We start from the raw sequence: 15,251 nt of genomic DNA, 5'->3' as shown, positions 1-15,251 counted from the left end.
CAGATGACCCTCTGTGGAAACTCCCAACCCTGGTCTGATTCATGATATATGCAGTGTGCAGCATTGACATTTCAAGCTGTAAGCAGATTTACATGAAAGAAAACAGAATATTTTAAAGTGACTGCCAGAATGTAATTGTTTGCAGGGTTGAAACATTGACTCTCTGAAAATAATTGGTGTAGAGAATGTACTTTTTTTATTTTCCGATAAGGGTATACTACTCTTCTTAACCCCACCACCCCTCCTCAAAGATGTACAGCATATACATTAATATAACGGCTGGATCACATCACCCTGAAAAAAAAAGACACGCCCATTCCGTGACCAAAGTGCGGCCATTTTAGAAGCCGTGATCACCCTGCTCCTGGTCCTGAGGGCAGGGATGGGGGCTGTCCTCTCCTCCCCCCCCGAGGCAGCTGTCCTGAGGCAGGCAGGTGGGCCGATCTGGGCCATATTTGGATGGGGTTGGCTGGGAGGGGGTCTGATCCGATCCCATCCAATCCGATCCGATCCGATGGGCCATACTCTCACCCGATCTCCACCATTCATATCCATCTATCAGACGGTCACCGCCTCAAAACCAAGCACCGCACCGCACCGCACTCACCACCACCACCATAGACCCCCAGGGGTGCGTGATCAGCTCAAGGACCTTTTCATTCTGTCACCCCTAGCCCTCCAATGCCTACTACCCTAACCCCCACCCCCTACCTCCTAGAATCCTATACCCCCCCACCCCCCGCCCCCCTGCCCCGCTGCCCCCTACCTCTAGCCACCTCCCACCTTCCATCCCCTTATTCCAAATCTCCGGCTTCAGGCCCTCAACTCATCTCTTCAAACCTCAACCCTAACACACACACACACACACACACACACACACACACACACACACACACACACACACACACACACACACACACACACACACACACACACACACACACACACACACACACACACACACACACACACACACTTTGACCCCGTCCCCCTCCTCATTGTAACCCTTCACCCCCTCCTTCCATACGCACCACCCCCACCCCCATCATCAACCCCCCAACCCCCCTCCTCCCACCCCTCCTCCTCCCCACGCCCCCACCTCCAGCCCCCCCCCACCCCCCTTCCCGACGCACTCCTACCCCCTCGGGCTCGCGTGACGGGAGCTGGCGTTCGTGGAGGAGGCATGAGCATGAGCATGAGCGGAGCGGAGGCCCTCCAACTGGAACATGTGGTAATGAGCTCATGCGGTGGATTAGCGTGCCGATCCCGCCCGCCACCGATCTCATGGAGAGTCACGCAGGACGGGAGCGCGAGAGCGAGCGGGAGAGGGAGAGGGAGCAGGAGCGCTGTGATGCGCTGTACTGGGATGCGCAGGGATGCGCAGGGATGCGCTGTGATGTGCTGTACTGGGATGCGCTGTGATGTGCTGTACTGTGATGCGCTGTACTGGGATGCGCTGTGATGCGCTGTACTGGGATGCGCAGGGATGCGCAGGGCGGAGCTGAGTGGAAGCAGCATCATTGTCACTGTCACCTGCATGGCTACACAGACAGGAGTGCAGGGGAAGAGGAGAGGAGAGGAGAGGAGAGGAGGTTAACAAAAAAGAGCAAGAACCATCAGAGTAGACTAGAGCAGAATAGCGTAGATTACTGTATAGAATGTAGGAGAGTAGAATGCAATGTATGGTTTCACAGTAACAGGGCAAGAGGGGTCGGTTAAGGACCAGTAGAGATATTTCATTTCTCCTGAGGGAAATGAAATAACGTCTCAAACTGTATGCATGGTTGTTTGTGCGTTTGTGTGCGCGTGCCGGCATGCGTGCGTGCGTGTGTGTGTATGTGTGCACACTGCGAGAGCTGTGCGAAACTTGCCAGAGTATTTTTAATAACCATATTTATTAAAAAAAAACACTAAAGACTGGAAATGTATCTACAAATATTCACCACACATATTATTACAGGAAGCGTCTGCAAACTCAGCATCAGCTGCCCAAAGAAGAACTTGCCCAGTCATCAGGGTTTTTTTTCTTCTCTTTTCTTTTTTTTTACCGTTCTCTCTCAATTCCATTCCATTCCATTAGCAGAAATTCAGATCTTGTGTTAGAGAGACATCAATGTAGTATAAACTGTAGTATAACTCTCCTGGCCCTCATCCCTCATGCTTGGCCACTTTCAGAGCCTTAGAGTCAGAGGCGATGTACCTGCCTGAGGTGATGTTCAAATCCCACTTCTCCACTCCCTACCGCACTCCATACATGGATGAGGAGCCTTTGAGCAAGGCACCTAACCCCCACACTGCTCCAGTGACTGTAACCAGTAACCCTGTAAATAACTGTAAGTCACTTTGGATAAGAGCGTCAGCTAAGTGTAATGTGATGTTATGCTGTATCTGCCTCACAGAGCCAGGGCAGCGACTCAGAGTCAGGGGTGATGTACCTGCCTGCAAGAGGCGAGCTTCAAAGTCAGAGGCGACGTTCTGTACCTGAGAGCAGGGAGAGATAATGCCCCTGCCCTCGCCCCACAAGCCCTTGTCTTGTCTTGTCTCAGCGTGTGGCTGCAGCGGTAACACTGAGGCCCTCGCTTTATTTTAAATGCTCTGCTACTTGGGGTCGAGGGGAACAAGGGAACTGGGAATAAGACTTTCTCCTCAAGCTGCACAATGGCTTGCTTGGCTGAGCTGATGCAATTCTGAGGTACCTCTCCAGTGTAGAAGTTAGTGTAACTGGGCGAGAGGTTGAAGTATTAATATCTCTCAGCATCTCTCAATTTCTCTCTCTCTCTTCCTCTCTCTCTCTCTCCCTCTCGCTCTCTCTCTTTCTGTCTCTCTCTATACTTCCCATTCCTGGAGCACGAGGGTTTGCTTCACATCCCCATCATGATTTCTCAAGACTTGAAAAAGAAAAAAACCCTGTAAAAAGCGAAACTCAAAGTTACTCAGACCCAGGGGCTTTCTCTCCTCTCGACTTAAACTTTTTACTGACTTGGTGGTGAGTACAGTAATCCATGGAAACAAATAAGGTATTGCACACCAGAAAAGTCTTTTTGGGGTGCTGGCCACTTGTGTGCTCAAAATGTAAAGACATTGAAGAAAATGCTGCACACTCTGCTCCGTGTTTGATTTGTATTGAAGTGACGTTTCAGTACAGTAGAGTAGCTTAATCCACGGCATGTCAGACTTGTTTCCGGGCATTTTTTATATACACTCCCTCCAGTTGATAGTGCATGGCTGGGCTCCACATGCGTGACCGAGAGAGTAGTAGTTTGTAGTGCGATTTGCTAAAGCTTGATCGTAATTACCTTTCACATAGCATAGCATGCCTGAAGCACAGGGCTGTTACATATTCATATCTGTGTGTGTGTGTGTGTGTGTGTGTGTGTGTGTGTGTGTGTGTGTGTGTGTGTGTGTGTGTGTGTGTGTGTGTGTGTGTGTGTGTGTGTGTGTGTGTGTGTGTGTGTGTGTGTGTGTGTGTGTGTACTTCTTTGTTTGAAACAGTATGAAACAGTAATGGGTGTGTGTTCCAAGTTAATTGAAATCTAATTGAAATTAAACACCAATGTAAGAATTTTATGTGTTATGCATGTAATGCGTGTAAGTCTATTTTCGATATGTGTAATGTGTGTAAGTCTATGTTTGAAATGTGTGACTGGGTGTTTGTCTATATTTAATATGTGTTTGGTGGGGAGCAGCGCGTCTATATTTGATACGTGTCTGATGTGTGCATGTGTATATTTGATGACACTTGCAGGCACTGGTGTGGGGTGGTGTGGTGTGGAGGCAGCAGAACCCTTTGAGCAGTTAGGAGTGTATTGTTGGAGGCGTGTATTGTTGTTGGAGGCGTGTATTGCTTTTTTAACTTTGTTTGGGGAAAATGCGGCACATATAGGGCTGGGCTGGCCATCTGGCATAGCGGGCATTTCCCGTTGGACCCTGCACCCTCGTGGGCCCCTATTTTCAGAAATGTAAAAAAAAAATATATATATTTTTTTTTTTTTTACACCGGTGAGTCAGTTCTGTGCTGCTAATTATGAGGGGCCCCTTTAAGCATAAACGTGCTTGGGCCCTATTTCTCCCCACCAGCCCTGCTGGTGTAGTGTGGTGTGGTGGCAGCAGAATCCTTTGAGCAGTTACACGTAAGAGGGTAGTGTTCGAGGAGTGTATTGTTGGAGGTTTTTTTTTTGCTTCGTTTGGGGGAAAATGCGGCACATATAGGCCTGCTATTTTCTGAGGTGTCAGGGGGGGTTGTGTTCATGTTCGTTCACTCACTCCGCATTATCCCGCAGTCATCAATATTTCACAGCTGTTGTTATTATGACTCCTTCATTGGCTAATGTTGCCTGTCAGCTCGCACGCAAGCCCTCTAGCTCAAACACTACACAACACAACACGCACCATTGCCACATACTCGCACACACACACACACACACACACATATACACTGAAACACACACACACACACACACACTCCGCCCCCTTCTGTCAGGGACGAGGGGTGATTGACAGACGCTTGGCTTGCGTGACCGTGGAGCCTTAGTCAGTCAGCCAACATACTCACACTCTCTCTCTCTCTCTCTCTCTCTCTCTCTCTCTCTCTCTCTCTCTCTCTCTCTCTCTCCATCTCCATCTCATCCATTTCCTGGTTAAGTGTGAGGGGGTGGGGGCAGATGCTACGAAGGCGGGGATAGGCTAATGAGAAGGCTTGGGGGCCACCCCACCCCCTTGGAGTTGGTTGTGAATATATCATTGCTGTGAACACGCAAGGCTTGCCACAGGAGGGGGGTGGAGTGGTGTGGTGGTGTGGTGGTGGTGGCTTGGTGGTGATGCATGGGAGGCAAGAGTTCAGGAGTGCAAGTTCAGGGTGCTGGCACTTCCTTCCTGTGGCCAACAGAGGGCACCACACAGCTCAAAATTTGGTCAGTGTGGTAAACGACAAGACTGCCACTTGTGTTGAGTGCTAGGCAACATCTTTGTCTCCTGGGAAGAAAATGAGAATATGAGGAAGCTGTTTTCTTGGCATGATTATTTAAAACAATAACTTTAAACCTATAATTTAAGGCTAAAAAAATTAATTAATAAAACAAGTTAATTATTAGATTATAAATATACTGCCCATTAAAAGTTAACCTTTATTACGCTTAGACATGGCAAGTTGTAAAAGCAAGCCTCTAGTCAGTTGTCTTACTGTACGTATGGATGTAGGCTGTATAAAAACATTTTTATTTTTATACACAAAATAAAGGAATAAAGAAAGGAAACATTAAATAATTAGAATCAAAGAAAGTCAAAAGGTTCAAATTAAAAAAGTTCAAATGTTTGGAGTTGCTAAGGGAAAACAGTAAGTTTGACACACAATTTGACACACATGTCCCAGCAGGAGTGCTCCATGGTAAAGTGCCATCTGTGCTGTCTGTGTGATACGCTTCAGTGCCTATGGTTTTAGATCACGGTGGAATTTTGCCACACCAAAATGTAAAAATAGTTTGTTTTTGAAGTGGTGTGGAGTTTACGGCATACAGGAAAAAGATGACTCTCCCTCCTCTCTTCTCCACTTTCTCGGTTTCTCGGTTTCTCAGTTTCTCGGATTCTCAGTTTCTCGGTTTCTCGGTTTCTCAGTTTCTCGGATTCTCAGTTTCTCTGCCTCTGTCTCTGTCTTTCTCTCTCTCTCTCCCTCTCTCTTGCTCTGTTTTAACTCCCTGCTGTAGTATGAGCCAATTTTGGCTGCTCTAAAGGAAGTTTCTGAGAAACTCATCAGAAACCAAATATGGTTGGAGTGTTGAATGAGAAATACAAGCCAAACAGTCTGCACGAAAGCTGTCAGCGCTGTCTAGGAGGGTTAGATGTGTGTGATGTTGACTTTGACTTTCTGGGACTGTGTGCACACAAACTTACGTAGGTCTTTGTGTAACCCAAAAAAAATGAATCCTTGAGACTCCTGGCATTAAGTACCATGTCTGTACCATGTGGGCAAATGTGTTGTTTGCATGTCTGTTGATGACACAAGTGAAGCGACTGGTGTCAGCTCTTATGGATGCATATATATATAGGCTGTGTGTGTGTGTGTGTGTGTGTGTGTGTGTGTGTGTGTGTGTGTGTGTGTGTGTGTGTGTGTGTGTGTGTGTGTGTGTGTGTGTGTGTGTGTGTGTGTGTGTGTGTGTGTGTGTGTGTGTGTGTGTGTGTGTGTGTGTGTGTGTGTTTTCTGATAATTGTGCGTGAGCGAGTATGCGTGTCTACTATGTGCGTGTTTAAATGTTCCCTTAACCGTTCATCGGGGTGAGAGGGTGCATGCGTGTTAGGATGCATGTGTGCGTGTATATGTTTGCGTGTATGTGTCTGCATATATGCCGACATGCGTGTATGCTTGTTGTGTGTGTGTGTGTGTAAACGCATGTGCGTGTGTGTGCGTGTCATAAGTTTCGGGATGTGTGATAAACTATTTTCTGATTCACAACTCAACTGCTCTGTGCTGTGCTGTGGTTTGGTTTGGTGTAGAGGGTTCGTGACTGGCCCGATAGGACCCTTTTGTTTTGGTGGGTGTGCTGTGCTTGATCTCATTTCTGTGCCGTGCAGGCTGCACACTCACGCCCATGGATTACCCAGTGTGTGACAGCGTGTGGACAATTGCAACTGACTGTCTACGTGTGTGTGTGTGTGTTTGTGTGGTGTCTTGTCGTGCAGGAGCATGGTGTGACAGTTTATGCATCGGGGAAATATACACCATAGCCTTACACACACACACACACACACACACACACACACACACACACACACACACACACACACACACACACACACACACACACACACACACACACACACACACACACACACACTTGCACACACGCACACACACACACACATACACACACACACACACACACACACACACACACACACACACACACACACACACACACACACACACACACACAGTGAAGGATGAGACAGACACAGAGTCTGCACTGCACAGCTGCTTCAAAGGAGAATCTAAAATGTCACGCAAGTCAGCACCATAAATGGAAAGGCATGCTGTAAGGTTTATCAAGCGGAATTTGGAATTGGAATTTGGAATTCTCAGACTTCAGTCTTTCTTACTTGTCTATTCAATCACTTTTCTCGAGTCTAGAGTTAATGTGTGTTGGTTGGTTTGATATTTTTGTTGATCTCTGTTATTTCTCTTTCCCTGTCCCTTTATCTCTCCCTCTGTTTCTTCTTTCTCCTTGTGCCCCGTCTTCTTCACCTGTTCTTCCTTCTTCATCTTTCTTTCGTTCTTCCTCCCCCTTTCTTCTCTCTTCTCTTCTCTTTCTCTTACTCTCCCTTTGTGCCTTTTTGTCTCATCCCCATCCCCTCTTCTCTTCTCTTCTCTTCTCTTCTCTTCTCTTCTCTTCTCTTCTCTTCTCTTCTCTTCTCTTCTCTTCTCTTCTCTTCTCTTCTCTTCTCTTCTCTCCTCTCCTCTCCTCTCCTCTCCTCTTCTCTTCTCTTCTCTTCTCTTCTCTTCTCTTCTCTTCTCTTCTCTTCTCTTCTCTCTTTTATTCTCCATTTGTGCCTTTTGTCTCATACCCATCCCCACTTCTCTCCTCTTCTCTTCTCTTCTCTTCTCTTCTCTTCTCTTCTCTTCTCTTCTATTCTATTCTCTTCTCTTCTCTTCTCTTCTACTCTCTCCTCTCCTCTCCTCTTCTCTTCTCTTCTCTTCTCTTCTCTTTTCTCTTCTCTTCTCTCCTCTTCTCTCCTCTTCTCTCCTCTTCTCTCCTCTCCTCTCCTCTCCTCTCCTCTTCTCTTCTCTTCTCTTCTCTTCTCTTCTCTTCTCCCTCCTTTGTTCCTTTTGTCCTATACCCCTCACACCTCACCCCTACACCACCACCTTCTGTGTGTAGCTATCCAGGACAAGCCATCTGGCAGCAAGCTCAACAGCGAGCCCCACAGCTCCTCCACGGCCGAGCCCAGGAAGGAAGCCTTCCCAGCGGGCTCCACGGTGGTGGAGAGTGACCTCTTTCTGGAGGTAAGAGGGCGTCGAGGTGCTTTGTGCATTACCTGAGTGTGTGCATTCATGATTACCTGTGTGTGTGCGTACGTGTATCTTTGTGTGCATGTGAGTGCGTGTGTGCGTGTATGTAGGTTCACATATTCGTGTGTGTGTGTGTGTGTGTGGTCAGTCAGATCCTGCAGCTCACTGTCCTTTCTGCTGGCTCACACCCCCATCCATGAATCGCACACACACACACACACACACACACACACACACACACACACACACACACACACACACACACACACACACACACACACACACACACACACACACACACACACACACACACACACACACACACACACACACACACACACACACAAAACGCACATCATATACTGTGCAAGAGAGCATCAAAAAGCCGAGTAAAAAGAAGAGGTTCGATATCATGAGAAACACAAATGTGTGTGTGACGAGCAGGGTGGGGCGTAGTATGGTTTGGTGTCACACCACCATCATACCCAACTCCTCGGTCCTTAGACACCACCCCCCCACACCCCCTACTACCACCACCATCCCATCCAACATCACCCACCCCAACCTTCTCACCACTACCACCACTCCATCCACCACCACCACCACCACCATCCCCTTCATCGTTCCCACCACCCATCATCTTCTCTTTGTTCTTCTGTTGTTTTCTCCATCTTCTCCTCTTCCATCCCCTCTTCCACCCCCTCCTCTTCCCATCCCTCTCCTTCACCGCTCTTCCCAATCCTCTCCCAGCCACATAAACGGCTTGATCTTCTCACTGCACACAATCCTACCCCCCCCCCCCCCCCCCCCCCCACCACCACCACCACCCTGCCCCTCCATCCCGCCATCCCACACACACACACACTCCTCCCATCCAGGGCCGCTGACAGGTTTGGCTGGGCCTGGGACAAAATCTGTTATCCGAAAGACCCCCCAACACCCCCCACCTCTCCCCGGGCCCGGGACAACTGATCCTTTTGCTCCTCCCCTCGCCGCTGTCAGTATCTCTGCTGTCCTATCCTCTACTTACTACTCCGTTGCCGTGACAGCATAGTGAGTCTGGGCTGGGTGGAGCTGTGCTGTGCAGTGCAGTGTAGTGTAGTGTGGTTAGGCGCAGGGTCGCTGACAGCTTTGGCTGGGCCCAGGACAAAGTCATTTAAAAGGGCCCCACACACAATACTTACTATGCAATGAGGACCCAATTCTAGGCCGCCTCTCTCCCACTGGGCCTGTGACCAGTGGCCTGTTTTTGTCGCCCCCCTGTGGACTTCCCTGGTTGGGCGGGACACAGCGTAGTGTAGTGGAGTGGCACGCAGCAGAGCTGATCGTGACACTGTTAGGTCAGTGTCACAGTGCAGGGAGCAGGAGAGGGAGGAGGGGGAGGAGGAGGGAGGAGGGGGAGGCCCGGGCTGACCCCGGGGTGGCAGAACTGGCAAGGAGCACGGCAGGAGTCACGCGAATGTCAACAAGGGGGAAAAAAGTGCTCTCTATCTAATCGTGTGCTCACACACACACACACACATACTGTACTGTAGCCTATATACTGCTGTACACATACACACACCCACACACACCCACACACAGAAGCATATACAGTAGCCTACATATACACACATAGGCGACAACAATGACTATATTAGAAAAGACAGCTAGCATGTTATGCACGCACAGTGAAAGGTCACTCACCAGACAAAATAAAATTAGTAACATAGTGTGACATAATCAATAGAGAGACATTCAAAAGGGTTTTACATTTTATACTGTTGTTACACATGCCCCATTATTATTTGTATTCAATTAATTGAAATAGATTTCAGAAATGTGATTCGTATTTGTCATTTATTTATTTCAGTCCCTGACCGGGTTTGCTTTGATCGTGAGCTCAGATGGGATGATCTTCTACGCCTCCTCATCTATCGTGGATTATTTGGGCTTTCACCAGGTAGGGTACAACCCTCCGCCCATCTCAGACACAATTACGTACTTTGTTGCGTTCTTTTTAATTTGATTACCATGCTTTGGAAACTAACAATAATGAGAAATACAACAGACATTCATGGCAGCTCGATAGCTTTTACAAATGAGGGGTGTATATGAACATCATTTTCTTAATGTATACGTCTGTGTCTCACTAAGAGATACCCACTGTGCATATTTGAATGGGTTTCGTTGCGAAATGGTGTATCTTGACTTTTGCATTTTATTATTGGAAATAATTGTTCAGAAGTCCTATCATCTGCTACTGTATGTGTGAATTCTTGCCATTCAAATATTATTAGAACATACTTCTAAAACCTATATGAAGTGCATTTTGCAATGCAATGCAATGCAATGCAATGGAATGCCCAATACAAAAATGTCAATTCCCCAAACCATTACAAAATGTATATATATCATTTTGCAACAAAACAAAAATCTTCTCTTCAACAACACCAGCAGGGGAATACAGTAATGATGCATCAAACTACTGAATGCATTTTGAGCCACAATAAAGGGGAACTATTACTTTGCGATTCTTGTAGCAATGTAATTCCACTCTTAGACATGGAACAATGAGATACAGACATGCCACCCTCCTTTAAACATAAAATAAACGACCAACAGTAATAAACTGTTCTCACAGTTAGTCATCAAACAGCTGTGGTTGATGGCCAAGGGAAAAAAAAACGTCTACACAAGTATGTGGCGAGGTTTTCCCACAATTAACTTTATAAATAGAAATGCATTGTTCTCATCTCGCCTCGCGTAGCCTACCACTCGCAAAACAGACCTCTCCAAACATCTAATTCCGAACTGGGTCCCCCTAGCGAGGGTGATGCGCCTGTGCCCTGATCTGAGGAGGCTGACAAAGGAGTCATCAGATCTTCTCCCCGTCTGAGCGACGGGGGAGAGGAAAGCTGCCATGCTATTGGTGCATGCTGTGAGCGTGCGAGGCCAGCGCCGTCTCCACGAAAGCCAAGCCAAGCGTTTGTGTGTTGCGTGCCTCGTACACAGATATTATGGGAAGGTTGAATATTTTAGTGGGAGTTTGTCGTTTTATGAACAGCGGGTACGGCTGAGGTTGAGGAGAAGGAGGGAGACGGGGGGGGGGGGGGGGTGGGGGGGGGGGGGGGGGGGGGGGGGGGGGGGTAGGAGGAGGAGGAGGAGGAGGCAGCGGAGGAGGAGGGGGGTAGGAGGAAAAAAAGGAGATGGTTATGGTGTGAAGTAGAGGAAAGGCAATGAGAGGAGAGGAGAGGAGGAATTACGATTGTGGGCAGGCTTTAGGAGGGTTTTTTTTCTCCCCCATCAGCGTCTGTCCTCATGCGAGCAGCCCCTGGTGTCACGCAAACCCGCCTCGACTCACAAACAAGCCAGCTAGCGCACTGGAGGCCGAGGCACAGCAGTAGCAGTGCAAACTGGCAGAGCAGAGCAGAGAGCAGAGCTGAGCAGGCAGCACACCCAGGCAGACTGTACGTTTGGAGTGAGGAGTCCGCACACTTATAGTCCCTTTTTCTTTGAGTTGTCATTCCATGGCAGCATTACGTTTCGACCATTGTCTGGTCTTGTGCGGACTCTTCATACCAAGCCTACAGTCGGCCTTTGTCCTGCACCTTTTCCTGGGAGGTGCACAGTCTTAACCCCCAACAGCAGGCAGCAGTAGACACAGCAGACGAACACATAGGAGCGAAGGAGGGTAGCATACGGGGTTAGGGGAGTAGGGGAGTAATGTGGTGGATGTGAGTGGATGTACGGGGAGCCTAAACAGCAAAGGATGGTATGAGAGCAGAGTAGTAGTACAGGAATAGGGGAGTAAAGGGGTTGGGGAGTAAGGGGGCTATGTGGTGGATGTTGAGTGGATGTGCGGGGGCCCCTAAAAAGCCCCCCGAGGCCCCATGAGGGCACTTATCATGAACCCTAACTGATTAAGCAGCCAGCGAGACCCTCTCACGCTCCCCTCGCATCGCATCGCATGTCCACTGGGCTACGCAAGGGGCCTAGCGTGGATGCCTGGATTGATGGTTGGCTGTTCGCACAGGGTTGGGGCTGCTCCATACGACCACAGAAACCCACTCATTGTCATTGTCTGAAACCACTATTATTATTGGAATTATGGTATCATAGGGCATATTGTACTTCATTATAATAGGGCATATTGTACTGTCCCTTTTATTATTGTGGACGTTGTCTTTTTTTTGTCTGAGGGACTTAAATAAAATAAGTTAATTTTTAATGTATTATTTGAAATAACTTACATGATCAATAATAAATGATTTAAATGTAATATTTTTTTTCCACAATACCTAAGAACAGATGTCATGTGGCTAAAAGGGTTTCTTTTTTCACTGTTGAGAAAACTGTGCGTGAGAAATATAGCTCATAGCCTACCAGTCTAGCCTACCAGTATAGCCATGCCTCAGCAGCTGTACTGGTTTTAAAAAGGTGTCTTGTTTCCACTTTAAAAAACAAGAAAACAAGCCTGTCAGTCCCTCCAGGAAATGACCAGGTAATCCCCTTCCATGTTTGTAAAAGTAATATTTTCAATATGTTGATGGCTTTATTAAAGGACACGTACACTATTTTGACAATTGAGCCCCTTTTCTGTATTGTTTTAGAGTCCCCCTAACTGTTTTTAAAGGGTTGCTGCTGTCTCCATTATTTGGCTAATGTAGATTTTTGTCTCAATTGGCTTTACAATGGCCGCCTATGGGCATGTCCAAATATGTAACACCTTAAACATTTGTCTTCGAAAGTATGCATCTCACTAAGAGGTGCAAAGATTTTGGGTTGGGAGGAGGAGGTGTGGTGGTTAAAAACTGGGTATGGTGAACGCAGTTTTGTTCAAGCACATACAAGCCATTGTCAGCCAAAATCTCGCACCTCACACCCCAACCCCAACTCCAACAGGCAGGGAGTGAGCGGGTGGGTTTGGGTTGGGGTGGGGTCAATAACGTACAGAAGCGCTAACAGGCGCAGCAGGCCTCCCGCAGACTGACACTATTGGTGTCGGCCCAGATACCTCCAGAGTGTTTGGCTATTGTGCCTGGCTCAGTAGACCATGGCCGAGGTTAAGTGGAGGGGTCACTGCAAAGGCTACACACAAAGAAAGGCCTACTGGTGCGCAGGTTAAGTGAGCACGTTAGTTCATGCAATCTTTTTGTTTCTTTCTTCCTTTCTTTTTGTGTGTGTGTGTGTGTGTGTGCGTGTGCGTGTGCGTGTGTGTGCGTGTGCGTGTGCGTGTGTGTGTGTGTGTGTGTGTGTGTGTGTGTGTGTGTGTGTGTGTGTGTGTGTGTGTCGAACTCCCGAACACCCAGACGGACGTGATGCACCAGAACGTGTTTGATTATATCCATGTGGACGAGCGGGCGGAGTTCCGAAGACAGCTCCACTGGGCCATGAACCCGGCACAGCAGGAGCACCACACAGCCTCGGGAACTGGTGTGTGGATAACACACGCACGCACACACACACACACACACACACATGCTAACACACACTACAGGAGCACCACACAGCCTCGGGAACTGGTGTGTGGAGAATTAACATGCACATCCGTGCGCACACGCACTCACACATGTACGCACACACGGGCGCACGCGCACACACGCTAACACACACGCATACACATACATGCTAACACACACACATGCTAACACTCACACACACACACACACACACACACACACACACACACACACACACACACACACACACACACACACACACACACACACACACACACACACACACACAGAGTTTGTTTGTTGTGAGTGTCCGAGAGAAAGAGAGTAAATGTGTGAATAAGTGCATATCTCCAAGTATGAAGTGTGTGTGTGTGTGTGTGTGTGAGATATATATATATATATGAAGAGTTCAGATGCAAAACCCCCTAACTCCATTTCTGAAGACCTGCACTTCTGTATTTTTAGAGAACCCCGTTGTTGGTTTGGTTTACATTCATGTACTTGATAATACATATAAATAGTTATATTACATAAATAAAATAAAAAAATATGCACTTTTGATAGCTTTGTATTAAATAAAAATGAATTAAGATTATTTTCTTAAAAGTCACTTAGGGGGTTTTGCATCTGAACTCTTCATATATATATATATATATATATATATATATATAGAGAGAGAGAGAGAGAGAGAGAGAGAGAGAGAGAGAGAGAGAGAGAGAGAGAGAGAGAGAGAGAGAGAGAGAGAGAGAGAGAGAATGTGTGAGAAGTTGGATGGCGAATGGTGAAGGGAGGAGAGGGGGGCCGAATTACTGAAGTCATTTAAGGCCAAAGAGTTTTAACGGAGACTATTGTTTTTGACACAGATGGTTTTGATTCAATGTGATTGTCCTTCAGAGCAATTACCACAGAATTGTGTCAATGCCTGTTGATTGTCCCCGACTGTTTATCTGTTATTGCCAAGTAAATGTGCCTGATTATGAGTGGGAATGAGTCTGAGTGAACATGAGAGGGAGAAGGGGCCCACTGAACTGCTGGTTTCCCTGCTCCCTCGGTGGCTCCCTCTTTGGCTCGCTCGCTTGCTAAAGGTTGCGTGTGAATGTGCGCTTTTGTGGGCAGAGAAGAAAGCGTATGCACTGCCACTGGTATACCGTGGTATACGGTGGCCTGTGTGAGTCACGCATAGCAGGGATGTTTTCAGGACTTGGCGGGGACCAGAAAAGGGCACGGGACATTTTTGCGCTGGCCCCTCTAAATTGGGGGTAATTTGTAAGAAAATACAAAAAAAATAAAATAAAACGGCAGCATTGGCGCCTTAGGACTGTCAACCCACCAGGACATGCCCCGTATGCCAGATTACCATTTCAGTCCTGGATATTTTGCAGTGTACGTGTATGTGTGCATTGGCCAGATTGAGTGCTTTCCCGCCCTAATTGGCTGCTTAGGATAGCCGTCTGTGGGTTAAACATGGGTAAAAGGGGCATTTTGGCGGGTTTTTCTGCAAAATTATGGTCATAGAAATCAATAGAATTTAGTTCAAGGGTGGGATTTAGTGCTTCCAGGTGGGTTTTGAGCATTTTTTGGGCTGGAAATTATCAGTCTCATCTGGTAACCTTGTGTCTAGCACACCTTGACGGTGGTCTGGTTGGTGGTGTCTCTGCAGGTGAGGACTTCATGGTGGGCAGCCTGTTTAATGCCCAGGAGGCGGACGGCGTGCCCCCAGAGCTCTCCCCGTTCCTCACACGCTGCTTCATCTCTAGACTCCGATGCCTTCTCGACAGCACCTCCGGCTTCCTGGTTAGTGTCAACACAAC

The 15,251-nt window shown here is 47.7% G+C and overlaps 1 protein-coding gene across 1 annotated transcript in view; it reads left to right on the top strand.

The window, feature by feature from the left end:
- The window catches only part of ahrrb (aryl-hydrocarbon receptor repressor b), a 46,430-nt gene that overhangs the window by 25,640 nt on the left and 5,539 nt on the right, over positions 1 to 15,251 (top strand). The window contains exons 4-7 of the mRNA XM_063220264.1: positions 7,869 to 7,993; positions 9,852 to 9,941; positions 13,291 to 13,414; positions 15,101 to 15,234. Of these exons, the coding sequence (XP_063076334.1) occupies positions 7,869 to 7,993; positions 9,852 to 9,941; positions 13,291 to 13,414; positions 15,101 to 15,234 (473 nt within the window). The remainder of the gene's footprint in view (positions 1 to 7,868; positions 7,994 to 9,851; positions 9,942 to 13,290; positions 13,415 to 15,100; positions 15,235 to 15,251) is intronic.

Source organism: Engraulis encrasicolus, chromosome 16, assembly GCF_034702125.1.
Source record: "Engraulis encrasicolus isolate BLACKSEA-1 chromosome 16, IST_EnEncr_1.0, whole genome shotgun sequence".
NCBI classification, from domain to species: Eukaryota; Metazoa; Chordata; class Actinopteri; order Clupeiformes; family Engraulidae; genus Engraulis; species Engraulis encrasicolus.
Note: the sequence above shows the minus strand (reverse complement) of the source record. Positions and strands in the feature narration are given on the sequence as shown.